Source organism: Oncorhynchus clarkii, chromosome 2, assembly GCF_045791955.1.
Source record: "Oncorhynchus clarkii lewisi isolate Uvic-CL-2024 chromosome 2, UVic_Ocla_1.0, whole genome shotgun sequence".
NCBI classification, from domain to species: Eukaryota; Metazoa; Chordata; class Actinopteri; order Salmoniformes; family Salmonidae; genus Oncorhynchus; species Oncorhynchus clarkii.
In genome coordinates this window covers 96,170,013-96,186,968 of record NC_092148.1, presented here as the reverse complement: position 1 = coordinate 96,186,968, position 16,956 = coordinate 96,170,013, and the positions used below count along the sequence as shown (strand labels likewise).

At 39.4% G+C, this 16,956-nt stretch overlaps 1 protein-coding gene across 1 annotated transcript in view; it reads right to left on the bottom strand.

Moving 5' to 3' along the window:
- LOC139378620 (transient receptor potential cation channel subfamily M member 1-like) overlaps positions 1 to 16,956 on the bottom strand; it is a 147,411-nt gene that overhangs the window by 110,778 nt on the left and 19,677 nt on the right. Inside the window, exons 2-3 of the mRNA XM_071120953.1 lie at positions 15,232 to 15,308; positions 2,741 to 2,948 (exon numbers count right to left, since the gene is read on the bottom strand). Coding sequence (XP_070977054.1) covers positions 2,741 to 2,948; positions 15,232 to 15,308 — 285 coding nt within the window. The remainder of the gene's footprint in view (positions 1 to 2,740; positions 2,949 to 15,231; positions 15,309 to 16,956) is intronic.

Here is a 16,956-nt window from a genome sequence, read left to right as displayed (position 1 = left end):
GTAGTTGTGGTGTGGTTGTGGTATTGAGAAGTTATGGTGTGGTTTTGGTATTGAGTTGTTATGGTGTGGTTGTGGTGTTGAGTAGTTATGGTGTGGTTGTGGTATTGAGTAGTTGTGGTGTGGTATTGAGTAGTTGTGGTGTAGTTGTGGTATTGAGTAGTTATGGTGTGGTTTTGGTATTGAGTAGTTATGGTGTGGTTGTGGTGTTGAGTAGTTATGGTGTGGTTGTGGTTATGAGTAGTTGTTGTGTGGTATTGAGTAGTTGTGGTGTGGTTGTGGTATTGAGTAGTTGTGGTGTGGTTGTGGTGTGGTTGTGGTATTGAGTGGTTGTGGTATGGAGTAGTTGTGGTATGGAGTAGTTGTGGTGTGGTTGTGGTATTGAGTAGTTATGGTGTGGTTGAGGTATTGAGTTGTTATGTTGTAGTTATGGTGTGGTTGTGGTATTGATTAGTTATGGTGTGGTTGTGGTATTGAGTGGTTGTGGTGTAGTTGTGGTATTGAGTAGTTATGGTGAGGTTTTGGTATTGAGTGTTTGTGGTGTGGTTGTGGTATTGAGTAGTTCTGGTGTGGTATTGAGTAGTTATGGTGTGGTTGTGGTATTGAGTAGTTGTGGTGTGGTTGTGGTATTGAGTAGTTATGGCGTTGTTGTGGTATTGAGTAGTTATGTTGTAGTTATGGTGTGGTTGTTGTGTGGTTGTGGTATTTATTAGTTGTGTTGTGGTTTTGGTATTGAGAAGTTGTGGTGTTGTTGTGGTGTGGTTGTGGTATTGCTTAGTTGTTGTGTAGTTGTGGTATTGAGTAGTTGTGGTACTGAGTAGTTGTGGTGTGGTTGTGGTATTGAGTGGTTATGGTGTGGTTGTGGTATTGAGTAGTTATGGTGTGGTTGTGGTATTGAGTAGTTATGGTGTGGTTGTGGTATTGAGTAGTTATGGTGTGGTTGTGGTATTGAGTGGTTGTGGTATTGAGTAGTTACGGTGTGGTTGTGGTATTGAGTGGTTGTGATGTGGTTGTGGTATTGAGTAGTTATGGTGTGGTATTGAGTAGTTATGGTGTGGTATTGGGTAGTTATGTGTAGTTATGGTGTAGCTATGGTGTAGTTATGGCACAGTTTTGGTGTAGTTGTGGTGTGGTTGTGGTGTAGTTTTGATGTTGTTGTGGTATTGAATAGTTATTGTGTAGTTATGGTTTAGTTATGGTGTAGTCATGGTGTAGTTATGGCGCAGTTATGGCTCAGTAGTGGTGTAGTTGTGGTGTGGTTGTGGTTTAGTTTTGATGCAGTTGTGGTGTAGTATTGAGTAGTTATGTTGTAGTTATGGTGTGGTTGTGGTGTGGTTGTGGTATTGAGTAGTTATGGTGTGTTTGTGGTATTGAGTATTTGTGGTGTAGTTGTGGTGTAGTATTGAGTAGTTATGTTGTAGTTATTGTGTGGTTGGGGTGTAGTATTGAGTAGTTAGTTATGTTGTAGTTATGGTGTAGTGATGGCGCAGTTATGGCGCAGCTATGGTACAGTTATGGCGCAGTTGTGGTGTAGTTATGGTGTAGTTATGGTGTGGCATTGAGTAGTTATGGTGTAGTTATGGTGTGGTATTGAGTAGTTATGTGTAGTTATGGTGTAGTTATTGTGTAGTTATGGCGCAGTTATGGCGCAGTTGTGGTGTAGTTATGGTGTAGTCATGGTGCAGTTATGGCGCAGTTGTGGTGTAGTTGTGGTGTAGTTGTGGTGTGGTTTTGAGTAGTTATGGTATAGTTATGGTGTAGTTCATTAACTTATGTTTTTCATGTCGAGGTGATGTAATGTTTCTAGTCTCAAAGCAATCTGGTCTCCAATTTAACTTGGATGAAAACATTTTGTTTTGTTATTATGGTTTTGTTATTTCACTGGATGAAAACAGTTTGTTTCGTTTTGTTATTATGGTATTAATAACTCTAGGGAGTTTTTCCTAGCCACCGTGCTTCTACACCTGCATTGCTTGCTGTTTGCGGTTTTAGGCTGGCTTTCTGTACAGCACTTTGAGATATCAGCTGATGTACGAAGGGCTATATAAATACATTTGATTTGATTTGATTTAGTTATGGTGTGGTATTGAGTAGTTATGGTGTGGTATTGAGTAGTTATGTGTAGTTATGGTGTAGATATGGGGTAGTTATGGCGCAGTTTTGGTGTAGTTGTGGTGTGGTTGTGGTGTAGTATTGAGTAGTTATGTTGTAGTTATGGTGTGGTTGGGGTGTAGTATTGAGTAGTTAGTTATGTTGTAGTTATGGTGTAGTGATGGCGCAGTTATGGCACAGCTATGTTCCAGTTATGGCGCAGTTGTGGTGTAGTTATGGTGTAGTTATGGTGTGGCATTGAGTAGTTATGGTGTAGTTATGGTGTGGTATTGAGTAGTTATGGTGTAGTTATGGTGTAGTTATGGGGTAGTTATGGCGCAGTTTTGGTGTAGTTGTGGTGTGGTTGTGGTGTAGTTTTGATGTTGTTGTGGTGTGGTATTGACTAGTTATGGTGTAGTTATGGTGTAGTTATGGTTTAGTTACGGTGTAGTTATGGCGCAGTTATGGCTCAGTTGTGGTGTAGTTGTGGTGTGGTTGTGGTGTAGTTTTGATGCCGTTGTGGTGTGGTATTGAATAGTTATGGTGTAGTTATGGTGTAGTTATGGTGTAATTATGGTGTGTTTGTGGTATTGTTCTGGCATGGTTGAGGTGTGGTAAAGGTGTTTATAGTTACACAGGTCATAGGTCCTACCATTGCCTTGTTGATGAGGCCTCCACCCTGGAAGTCGATGGTCCCGAAGGCATCCGTGGGGGAGGTCTGTGTGTTTTTGGCCACAGACCACCTCTCCTGCTGGGGCGGGTCGATCTGGACTAGCTGATGGTTCTCTTCCGACAGCTTGTTGGTCAGAGCGCCCAGCGGGATCACCACGTGCTGCGTTATCAGCTGACCACACGAACATCTACCGGGGGAGAGGGCACTAGACTAGTTAAGACAGCAGTGGACTGACGTGGCCCCATAGGGAAGCTGCCTGAAAGTAGTGTACACAGATCAAAACAAAATGTATTTGTAGCGTTCACAGACCTGCAGACGTTATGACAGGTTCAATTCTTATGTTTCTAGCTCCAACAGTGCAGCAATATCTAGCAATACAATAACAATACCATTGTTTGCCCAAATAATCATACATTATTCATTTAGATATGCAAGGTTTTTTATACATATTTTTTTCAATAACTATATACAATCCAGATGGGTGCGTTGGAAATGCTTGTGGCAGTTAATCTGCTTCTGATCTGTGGATGGCACTGTGTGCTCTTTTTAAAGGATGGGTCCCAATCTCTCGAAGGCCTTAGGACCCAGGTGGACAGAGGTGGTCTGCCAGTCACTGTGACGGCAATCCAAATTGGGATGGGGAAGGTTTAGCGGGTGGAATAGTGGCGAACAATTGGAGGTTTCTCAGTAGCAGTGCAAATACCATGGTATGGCTATATGGACACTCAATCATCTTGGTACTTTTTATTGGCATGTCAACAAAATACTGAGTAAAGGGTCTGAATACTTATGTGTCATGACATGGCCCTCACCCAAGAAGACTCGAGGCTGTAGGCGCTGCCAAAGGTGTTTCAACAAAGTACTGAGTAAAGTGTCTGGATACTTATGTAAATGTGATGTTTCAGTTTTTATTTTTAATACATTTGCAGAAAATTCTAAAAACCTTGTTTTTGCTTTGTCATCATGGGGTATTGTGTGTAGATTGATGAGAGGAAAAAACGATTTAATCAATTTTAGAATAAGACGGTAACGTAACAAAATGTGGAAAAAGTGAAGGGGCTGAATATTTTCCAAATGTACTGTATATTATGAGAAAAATACTTTAATCTTGTATCATTATGGTAAAAGGTAGCAGTTATAATTATAATGGCTTAGCAGATAATAAGAAAAGACGATCAGTATTTACCTGGCTAAAAGAGAAGGAATATAATATCTAATGTATAGGAAACTCACTATTGTAGAGGAAAGTGAGTAGAAAGTTGACTGGGGGGGTGAAATACACTTCTCCCATGGGTAAACAAACTCAAAATGGGTGACAATATTAATTAACAGTAATTTTGATCTGAATGTGCAAATTGTTAAAACAGATATGCAATTAGATGGACTTTTTTGAATATGTTATCTGACCATAAACATATTTGGCTCATGTCCAAATAATGATTATCCACTTTTTGGAAAATATATATAATAGTTTATCAACCCTACAAGCAAAACAAGAATATATTATTATGATGGGAGATTATATTACGGTTTTAAATACCTCAATGGACCGTAAAGGAAATCATAGTACCACAGTCATTTTTCTATTTTATTTAACTCGTCAAGTCAGTTAAGAACAAATTCTTATTTACAATGAGAGCCTCCCAGGAAACAGTGGGTTAACTGCCTTGTTCAGGGGCAGAACAATAGGTTTTTACCTTGTCAGCTCAGGGAGTCGATCCTGGAACCAACGTTCTAACCACTAGGCTACCTACCGTCATGCACTTTAGGAAATCACAGATATCATGGGTATAATGGTACATACAGGCACCGGTTAGTCGGGCTGATTGAGGTAGTATGTACATGTACAGTGCATTGCGAAAGTATTCGGCCCCCTTGAACTTTGCGACCTTTTGCCACATTTCAGGCTTCAAACATAAAGATATAAAACTGTATTTTTTTGTGAAGAATCAACAACAAGTGGGACACAATCATGAAGTGGAACGACATTTATTGGATATTTCAAACTTTTTTAACAAATCAGAAACTGAAAAATTGGGCGTGCAAAATTATTCAGCCCCTTTACTTTCAGTGCAGCAAACTCTCTCCAGAAGTTCAGTGAGGATCTCTGAATGATCCAATGTTGACCTAAATGACTAATGATGATAAATACAATCCTCCTGTGTGTAATCAAGTCTCCGTATAAATGCACCTGCACTGTGATAGTCTCAGAGGTCCGTTAAAAGCGCAGAGAGCATCATGAAGAACAAGGAACACACCAGGCAGGTCCGAGATACTGTTGTGAAGAAGTTTAAAGCCGGATTTGGATACAAAAAGATTTCCCAAGCTTTAAACATCCCAAGGAGCACTGTGCAAGCGATAATATTGAAATGGAAGGAGTATCAGACCACTGCAAATCTACCAAGACCTGGCCGTCCCTCTAAACTTTCAGCTCATACAAGGAGAAGACCAGATCAGAGATGCAGCCAAGAGGCCCATGATCACTCTGGATGAACTGCAGAGATCTACAGCTGAGGTGGGAGACTCTGTCCATAGGACAACAATCAGTCGTATATTGCACAAATCTGGCCTGTATGGAAGAGTGGCAAGAAGAAAGCCATTTCTTAAAGATATCCATAAAAAGTGTTGTTTAAAGTTTGCCACAAGCCACCTGGGAGACACACCAAACATGTGGAAGAAGGTGCTCTGGTCAGACGAAACCAAAATTGAACTTTTTGGCAACAATGCAAAACGTTATGTTTGGCGTAAAAGCAACACAGCTCATCACCCTGAACACACCATCCCCACTGTCAAACATGGTGGTGGCAGCATCATGGTTTGGGCCTGCTTTTCTTCAGCAGGGACAGGGAAGATGGTTAAAATTGATGGGAAGATGGATGGAGCCAAATACAGGACCATTCTGGAAGAAAACCTGATGTACTCTGCAAAAGACCTGAGACTGGGACGGAGATTTGTCTTCCAACAAGACAATGATCCAAAACATAAAGCAAAATCTACAATGGAATGGTTCAAAAATAAACATATCCAGGTGTTAGAATGGCCAGGTCAAAGTCCAGACCTGAATTCAATCGAGAATCTGTGGAAAGAACTGAAAACTGCTGTTCACAAATGCTCTCCATCCAACCTCACTGAGCTCGAGCTGTTTTGCAAGGCGGAATGGGAAAACATTTCAGTCTCTCGATGTGCAAAACTGATAGAGACATACCCCAAGCGACTTACAGCTGTAATCGCAGCAAAAGGTGGCGCTACAAAGTATTAAAACCTGTTAGGGATGATGCAAATTTTCGCAGCTTTTCGCAACTTTTTGTTAAAAATCGCGCAACATTTCAATGTCCTGCTACTCATGCCAGGAATATAGTATATGCATATGATAAGTATGTGTGTATAGAAAACACTCGGAAGTCTCTAAAACGGGTTAAATCATGTCTGTGGCTATAACAGAACGTGTTCAGGAGTAAAAATCCCAGGGAAAATTGTTCACCAAAAACACAAAAAAAATATTCATCCGCCAGTCTTTGAATTGTCTAAGGCGATAGAAAATAGGTCCCGTTTACAATGCCTACAGCTTCCACACGATGTCGCCAGTACTGGCATTTCATTGCAGGTTTATCCTTGGTGGGATGACGTATAGGCACTTCCTGTCTTGGGGTGCACCGAGGAAATTATGAAAGTGAAAAAAATGGACGATGATTTCAAGGCTTGCTGCTATCGAATACAGATCACCCCGTGATCAATTTGATCGATTATTAACGTTTATTAATACCTAAAGTTGGTTTACAAAAGTCGTTTGAAGTGATTTGTAAAAGTTTATAGGCAACTTTTTTAATTTTAAAAAGTGACGTTGCGTCTTGTAAAGGTGAATTTTCCTTGGATCAGACGGCCTTCATAAATGGACATTTTGGGTATACAATGATGGATTTAATTGGGAAAAAGACCAAATTGTGATGTTTATGGGACATATAGGAGTGCCAACAAAGAAGCTTGTCAAAGGTAATGAATGTTTTATATCTTATTTCTGCATTTTGTGTAGCGCCGGCTACCGCTAAATCTTTTGTTTAGGTCTCGTTCAGGTATTTCGGGGGGTGCATGCTATCAGATAATAGCTTCTCCTGCTTTCGCCGAAAAGCATTTTACAAATCTGACATGTTGGCTAGATTCACAACGAGTGTAGCTTTAATTGAGTACCTTGCATGTGTGTTTTAATGAAAGTTTGAGTTTTATCGAGTACTACATGTGGCGCTCTGAAATTTCCGCTGATTTTGGTTCCTGTACAGGAACCACAATACATAAGAGGGTTTAACTTAAGGGGGCTGAATAATTTTGCACGCCCAATTTTTCAGTTTTTGATTTGTTAAAAAAGTTTGAAATATCCAATAAATGTCGTTCCACTTCATGATTGTGTCCCACTTGTTGTTGATTCTTCACAAAAAATACAGTTTTATATCTTTATGTTTGAAGCCTAAAATGTGTCAAAAGGTCGCAAAGTTCAAGGGGGCCGAATACTTTCGCAATGCACTGTATATATGCTTAAAGTAACCATGCATATATAGGTTGGGGGGGGCACACAATGCAAATAGTCCGGGTAGCCATTTGATTACCTGTTCAGGAGTCTTATGGCTTGGGGGTAAAAAAAAAAATAATTCTAGACTTGGCACTCCGGTACCACTTGCCATGCGGCAGTAGAGAGAACAGTCTATGACTGGGGTGGCTGGAGTTTGACAAGTTTTAGGGCCTTCCTCTGACACCGCCTAGTATAGAGGTTCTGGACGTCAGGAAGTTGGACCCCGGTGACGTACTTGGCCATACAGACTACACTCTCTGGTGCCTTGCGGTCAGTGGCAGAGCAGTTTCCATACCAGAAAGTGATGCAACCTGCCAGGATGCTCTCGATGTTGCAGCTGTATAACCTTTTGGGAATCTGAGGACCCATGCCAAATCTTCTCAGTCTCCTGAGGGGGAATATACTTTGTCTCTTCACATCTTAGTGTGTTTGGACCATGATAGTTTGTTGGTGATGTGGACACCAAGGAAATTGAAACTCTCAACCTGCTCCACTGCAGCTCAGTCGATGAGAATGGGGTCATAGTTGGTCCTCCTTTTCCTCTCTTCCACAATCATCTCCTTTCTCTTGATCACATTGAGGGATAAGTTGTTTTTTAGGCACCACACGGTCAGGTCTCTGACCTCCATGTAGTCTCATCGTTGTTGGTGATCAAGTTTACCACTGTCGTTCCATCGGCAAACTTGATGTTGGTGTTGGAGTCGTGCCTGGCCAAACAGGGATTACAGGAGGGGACTGAGCACACACCCCTGAGGGGCTCCGTGTTGAGGATCAGTTTGGCAGATGTGTTGTTGCCTACCCTTATCACCTGGGGGCGGCCCGTCAGGAAGTCCAGGATCCAGTTGCAGAGGGAGGTGTTTAGTCCCAGGGTCCTTAGCTTAGTGATGAGCTTTGAGGGTACTATGGTGTTGAATGCTGAGCTGTAGTCAATGAATAGCATTCTCACATAGGTGTTCATTTTGCCCAGGTGGGAAAGGGCAGTGTTGATTGCAATAGAGATTGCATCATCTGTGGATATGTACACAAATTAGAGTGTGTCGAGCATTTCTTGGATAATGGTGTCGATGTGTGCCATGACCAGCCTTCAAGGCTACAGACGGTTGGTAGTCATTTACGCAGGTTACCTTAGTGTTCTTGGGCATAGGGACAATGGTGGTCTGCTTGAAACATATTGGTATTACAGACTCAGTCAGGGACAGGTTGAAAATGTCAGTGAAGACACTTGCCAGTTGGTCAGTGCATGCTCGGAGTACCCATCCTGGTAATCTGTCTTGCCCTGCGGCCTTGTGAATGTTCACCTGTTTACAGGTCTTACTCACATCGGCTACGGAGAGCATGATCACACAGTCGTCTGGAACTGCTGATGCTCCCATGCATGCTTCAGTGTTACTTGCCTCGAGGCGAGCATAGAAGTAAAAATAGATACGATTGTGCAATCATGAAAAAGATCATACCTGTCTATTTGTAGAAAAATCACCCTGATTAACTTTTTAGTCATATCCCAGTTTACGTATTTGCTTATGGCCTTGCATTCACCAAGCTACTTGTTTTATAATATGAGTAAAAATTATTAAACTTTATTTGGAACAGCAAGCCAGACTAAATTAAACAAGCTCATTTATATAATGAATTCAATGGGCAGAAATTAATAATAAAGCATGAGACCTCTCACTGAAGACATCAATCATAAAAAAGTTATACTTAAAATCGAACTGGTTCTCTAGCAGATTAGTAAGAATGGCCATTTTCCCTTTATTCAAATTACAACCTCTCACTTTCGGTTATTTGAAAATGAAATAATCTCCAAAATATCCCAAAAAAATTTAAAAGCCATAGAAAACGCATTGCAATTTCAGTTTACTCCACCAGAAAAGACAGAACAAATATTAATATTGTATATTAAACTCAAATATACTAATTCATTAAAAAAACATATAAATAAATATATTATATTATTATATTATATAATAAATATTATAAACATAATATTTTAAAATAAAGTTATAATCTTAAAGTTATAATCTGTAAATTATGCCATAAATAGGACTGGGGGAGTTATGTCACACATGCAACAGAAATATATTAAAATGTCTGCTCTACTCAAAATTGCAACCAACTAATTGCAGCACTACCGTAAAAATGTAAGAGGCAAGTGGAAGGGGGATAAGGTAAGGAACTTGTCTGTCGGCCCTCCATTAAAGACCACAATTGTCAAAGAAAGTATTGTGATTAATGAAAAGTAAACCAGCTTCATTTAAGGACCAAAAAATTGACAGCTGTTCCATATAGATTGCAAAATAGTTGGGAAGAGATTTGATGTACCGATTCCATGGCACATGGATTATGATCTAATATACAAAACAATGCTGGATTAAACACTTTGAGTTTTTTTATTGAAGTTATTATACAAAAGTCTTACAAACAATATATTGTTATCTATATGAGGGTTACAAAGATCCCAGCTCTGCAGATTTTGCTGCAAAGAGAGAGAGTCATTAGATCATTTATTTTGGTACTGTTACGGTTTTCTTGCGGTGAAGGAGAGGAGGACCAAAACGCAGCGTGGTTATCTTGATACATGTTTAATAACGAAATAAACACGAACAATACAAAACAAGAACCGTAAAGCAAAAACCTATACAGCCTCTCTGGTGCAAACAAACACAGAGACAGGAACAATCACCCACGAAACACTCAGAGTATGGCTGCCTAAATATGGTTCCCAGTCAGGACAACGATAAACACCTGCCTCTGATTGAGAACCACATCAGGCAGCCATAGACTTTCCTAGAGAATCCCAATATACCACAATCCCAATACCTACAAAAAAGAAGACAAAACACACCCAAGACAAAGCACACCACAAAATAAACCCATGTCACACCTTGGCCTGACCAAAATAATAAAGAAAACACAAAATACTAAGACCAGGGCATGACAGGTACTGTCCATATGTAGCTTGTTTTTGGTCACAGGTTTAGGAATGGCTGAAAATTCCAATATTTACCTGGAGCTAACTCTGCATATAGCACTGCTGGGTGATTTGAAAATTCATAGTCATTCGATCAATAATATCATAATACTGTTAGCAAAAATTTTATATTTAACTTATAATATGTAGACTCTATGAGAATAGAAAGGTTCAGAATGTTTGTGAAACATCACTGTACTGTTGAAAAAATATAGGACAAATAGAAATCAAAACTGGATGGTGTTCAGAGATAGATGGGAGAGGTTGAGGGTAGCTGAAGGATGGACTAAAAATAAACAAAAAGATAAATACTGTAAAATACACTGTTCGTAAAATGTAAAATGTATATAAACTCAGCAAAAAAGAAAAGATAATTAGTAAAAATCAGACGGAAGGCAATTAAGGTCACAGTTATGAAAAAACTTAGGACACTAAAGAGGCCTTTCTACTGACTCTGCAAAACACCAAAAGAGTGATGCCCAGGGTCCCTGGTCATCTGCGTTAACGTGCCTTAGGCATGCTGCAAGGTGGCATGAGGACTGCAGATGTGGCCAGGGCAAAAATTGTCTGTACTGTGAGACGCCTAAAACAGTACTACAGGGAGTCAGGACGGACAGCTGATCATCCTTGCAGAAGCAGACCACGTGTAACAACATCTGCACAGGATCGGTGCATCCCAACATCACACCTGTAGGACAGGTACAGGATGGCAGCAACAACTGCCCGAGTTACACCAGGAACGCACCATCCCTCCATCAGTGCTCAGACTGTCCGCAATAGGCTGAGAGAGGCTGAACTGAGTGCTTGTAGGCCTTTTGTAAGGCAGGTCCACACCAGACATCACCGGCAACAACGTCGCCTACGGGCGCAAACCCATCGTCGCTGGACCAGACAGGACTCGCAAAAAGTGCTCTTCACTGACGAGTCGCAGTTTTGTCTCACCAGGGAGGGGTGATGGTCGGATTTGCGTTTATCGTCGAAGGAATGAGCATTACACCGTGGCCTGTACTCTGGAGTGGGATCGATTTGGAGGTTGGGGATCCGTCATGGTCTGGGGCGGTGTGTCACAGCAACATCGGACTGAGCTTGTCGTCATTGCAGGTAATATCATCACTGCCGGTTACAGGGAAGACGTCCTCCTCCCTCATCTGGTACCCTTCCTGCAGGCTCATCCTGACATGATCCTGTTGCATGACAATGCCACCAGCCATACTGCTCGTTCTGTGCGTGATTTCCTGTTCTGCCATGGCCCAGCGAAGAGCCCGGATCTCAATCCCATTGAGCACGTCTGGGACCTGTTGGATTGGAGGGTGACGGCTAGGGCCATTCCCCCCAGACATGTCCGGGAACTTGCAGGTGCCTTGGTGGAGGTGCCTTGGAGTCTCACAGCAAGAACTGGCAAATCTGGTGCAGTCCATGAGGAGTAGATGCACTGCAGTACTTAATGCAGCTGGTGGCCACACCAGATACTGACTGTTACTTTTGATTTTGACCGCCCCTTTCTTTAGGGACATATTTTTCCATTTATGTTAGTCACATGTCTGTGGAACTTGTTCTGTTTATGTCTCAGTTGCTGAATCTTGTTATGTTCGTACAAATATTTACACATGTTAAATTTGCTGAAAATTAACACAATTGACAGTGAGAGGACGTTTCTTTTTTTTCTGAGTTTAGTATATATAAGCTGGAAGTAGAAGCCTAAGTGTGGGTTTGGGGAAAATAATGAAGTAGAGTATTTAAAAAAGAAATATTGCAAGTTTTATAACACCTACTCATTCAAGGGTTTTTTAATAATAGTGAAGACATCAAAACTTTGAAATATCACATATGGAATCATGTAGTAACCAAAAAGGTGTTAAAATAGTCCAATAGCCACCCTTTGCCTTGACGACAGCTTTGCACACTCTTAGCATTCTCTCAACCAAGCAAGGTAGTCACCTGGAAGGCATTTCATTTAACAGGTATGCCTTGTTACAAGTTCATTTGTGGAATTTCTTTCCTTCTTAATGCGTTTTAGCCAATCAATTGTGTTGTGACAAAGTAGGGGTGGTATAGACACTATGGGCAGTTTATAATGGTGTGTATAGAAGGTATAGACAAAATATAAAGGTGTGTGTCTAGACAGTATATAATTGTTGGTATAGACAATATATAATGGTGGGTATAGACAGTATATAATGGTGTGTATATACAATATAGACCGTATATAATGAAGTGTATAGACAGTATATAAATGTGTGTATAGACAGTATATAATGGTGTTTATAGACAGTATGGATTGTATATAATGGTGTGTTTAGACAGTATATAATGGTGTGTATAGACAGTGAATACTGTATATAATGGTGTGGCCAGACAGTATATAATGGTGTACGAAGACAGTATATCATGGTGTGTATATAATGTTGTGTACAGACATTATATAGTGGTGTATAGACAGTACATAGTGGTGTGTATAGACAGAATATAATGTTCTGTATATACAGTTTAAAGCAGTGTGTATCAACATAATATAATGGTGTGTATAGACATTATAGACAGTATATATATAATGGTGTGTATATACAGTATATGAAGGCATGTATAGAGAGTATATAATGGTGTGTACAGACAGTATATAATGGTGTGTATATATGGTATAGACATGCAATGGTGAGTATAGACAGTGTGGAGAGTGTATAATTGTGGGTATAGAAAGTGTATAATATTGTGTATAGACAGTGTAGACATATTATGGTGTGTATCATCAGTATAGAAAGTATTTAATGGTGTGTACAGACAGTATATAATGGTGTGTATTGTCAGTATAGAGAGTATTTAATGGTGTGTACAGACAGTATATACTGATGTGTATAGATGGTATAGACATGCAATGGTGAATATAGACAGTGTGGAGAGTGTATAATGGTGGGTATAGAAAGTGTATAATAGTGTGTAAACATATCATGGTGTGTATCGTCAGTATAGAGAGTATTTAATGGTGTGTATAGACAGTGTGGACAGTATATACTAGTGTGTTTATAGGGTATAGAATGGTGTGCATTGGCAGTATATAGTGACGTGTGTAGACAGTATATAATGGTGTGTATAGACAGCATGGACAGTATATAATGGTGTGTATAGACAGTATATAATGGTGTAAAGAGACAGTATATATAATGGTGTGTATATACGGTATATAATGGTGTGTTTATACGGTATATAATAGTCTCTATAGATGGTAAATTACAGTGTGTATAGACGGTATATACAGTATATAATGGTGTGTATAGACAGTATATAATGGTGTAAAGAGATAGTATATAATGGTGTGTATATACGGTATATAATAGTCTGTATAGATGGTATATTACAGTGTGTATAGACAGTATAGACAGTATATAATGGTGTGTATAGACAGTATATAATGGTGTAAAGAGACAGTATATATAATGGCGTGTATATACTGTATATAATGGTGTGTATAGACAGTATATAATGGTGTAAAGAGACAGTATATATAATGGTGTGTATATACAGTATATAATAGTCTGTATAGATGGTATATTACAGTGTGTATAGACAGTATATAATGGTGTAAAGAGATTGTATATAATGGTGTGTATATACGGTATATAATGGTGTGTATATACTGTATATAATAATCTGTATAGATGGTATATTACAGTGTGTATAGACGGTATAGACAGTATATAATGGTGTAAAGAGAGTATATAATGGTGTAAAGAGACAGTATATATAATGGTGTGTATATACAGTATATAATAGTCTGTATAGATGGTATATTACAGTGTGTATAGACAGTATATAATGGTGTGTATAGACAGTATATAATGGTGTAAAGAGATTGTATATAATGGTGTGTATATACGGTATATAATGGTGTGTATATACTGTATATAATAATCTGTATAGATGGTATATTACAGTGTGTATAGACGGTATAGACATTATATAATGGTGTGTATAAACAGTATGGACAGTATATAATGGTGTGTATAGACAGTATATAATGGTGTAAAGAGACAGTATATATAATGGTGTGTATATACGGTATATAATAGTCTGTATAGATGGTATATTACAGTGTGTATAGACAGTATATAATGGTGTGTATAGACAGTATATAATGGTGTAAAGAGATTGTATATAATGGTGTGTATATACGGTATATAATGGTGTGTATATACTGTATATAATAATCTGTATAGATGGTATATTACAGTGTGTATAGACGGTATAGACAGTATATAATGGTGTAAAGAGAGTATATAATGGTGTAAAGAGACAGTATATATAATGGTGTGTATATACAGTATATAATAGTCTGTATAGATGGTATATAATAGTCTGTATAGATGGTATATTACAGTGTGTATAGACGGTATAGACAGTATATAATGGTGTAAAGAGACAGTATATAATGGTGTAAAGAGACAGTATATATAATGGTGTGTATATACGCTATATAATAGTCTGTATAGATGGTATATTACAGTGTGTATAGACGGTATATACAGTATATAATGGTGTGTATAGACAGTATGGACAGTATATAATGGTGTGTATAGACAGTATGGACAGTATATAATGGTGTGCACCTCCTCCATCCCTCTCCACTCCCTCCATCTCCCCTCCTTCCCTCTCCACCCTCCATCCCCATCTCCCCTCCATCTTCCCTAAATCTTCCTTCCACCCCCTCCATACCCCCCCCACCCTCCATCTCCCCTTCATCCCTTTCCATCACCATCTACCCTTCATCTCCAATCCACCCCTCCATCTCGCCTACGTTTCCCCTCCATCTCCAATCCTCCCCCTCCATCTCCTCTTCATCCCTTTCCATCTCCAATCCACCCCCTCTCCACCCTCCCCCTCCCCGCCCACTCAACACCTTTGACCTCCCCACCATAATGTGTGGTGTATGTCAGTTCATCTTACCTTGTAGGGTCCTTGCTGGGGAATATGTGAATACATTCTCTCTTCTGAAAGATCCTCTCGATCCACGCTTTCTGGGCCTGAAAGAAGGTAGAAACATGTCAGTGATCGTCATAATGTACAGAAGGAAGACTCAACAGAACTACAAGGCCTGAAGGAAGTAGAAACCGAGGGAATGTATACAACTGTGTCATCATAGCGTCTTGTTCCTTCTCCTCTTTCCTTTAAATGATTGTTAAATCTAACTGCACTGTCTGATTTAGGGTGGCTATTACATTAAAATAATACCATGCTATTGTTTGAGGAGAGTGTACACTTATGATCTTGAAAATGTATTAATAAACCAATTAGCCACATTTGGGCAGTCTTGATACAACATTTTGAACAGAAATGCAATGGTTCATTGGATCTGTCTAAAGCTTTGCACATACACTGCTGCCATCTAGTGGCCAAAATCTAAATAGTGCCTAATCTGAAATAATACATTATGGCCTTTCTCTTGCATTTCAAAGATGATGCGTGAATGGAGGAGACCAAGGCGCTGCGTGATATGAATACATGTTGCTTTAATGACGACGAAGAAATACAAACTACAAAAACAATGTGAAGCTAAATATAGTCCTGACACAGGCAACTAACACATAGAGAATAACCCACGAAATACCCAAAGAAGATGGATGCCTAAATATGGTTCCCAATCAGAGACAACGATAAACAGCTGCCTCTAATTGAGAACCAATCTAGGCAACCATAGACATACATAAACACCTAGATGGTAAACAACCTCATAAACCTACAAAACCCCTAGACAGTGAAAACACATACATGACCTATGTCACACCATGACTTAACCAAAACAATAAAGAAAACAAAGAATACTAAGGTCAGGGCGTGACATGATGGAACTAAAAACAAACAAAAAATGTATGTTTTTTATTTGTAATATCTTTTACCAGATCTAATGTGTTATATTCTCCTACATGAATTTCACATTTCCACAAACCTCAAAGTGTTTCCTTTCAAATGGTATCAAGAATATGCATATCCTTGCTTCAGGTCCTGAGCTACAGGCCGTTCTATTTGGGTATGTCATTATAGGAGGAAATGGAAAAAAAGGGTCCGCTCCTTAATTAATAAGACTGATTCACATGAAGGGTTTAGTGTACAGTAGTGTGGTGGCTACTAGACCAGGCAGACTGAAGAAGCTGAGATCTGACAACTCATAGCCCTTTACTAATACCTAATGCCCATTAACGCAAGATACCAGCTTTTAGCCAAGTTTCACTATCCAGAACCTTCTAAATCCTCTTAGCTCTGAGGCTGATAAAGGCTGATCATCATAATCCAGACAAAATTCTACGGACGGCTGAGGGACTAGGGGAAGTAGGTGGTGCAGGATGGAGAAAACCCACCAAACATATCGCTAGTTATTTACAGGTTCTAGCTGTAGAACCATGTCTCATTCTGTTGAGGAAAATATATTTTAAACCTAGATTATGAACTGATTATGTACAGCTCTTGAAAAAATGAAGAGACCGCTGCAAAATGACCAGTTTCTGTGGTTTTACTGTTTATAGGTATGTGTTTGGGTAAAATAATTATTTTTTGTTTTATTCTATAAACTACTGACAACATTTCTCCCAAATTCCAAATTTAAATGTTGTCATTTAGAGCATTTATTTGCAGAAAATGACACTGGTCAAAGTTACAAAAATAGATGTAGTGTTG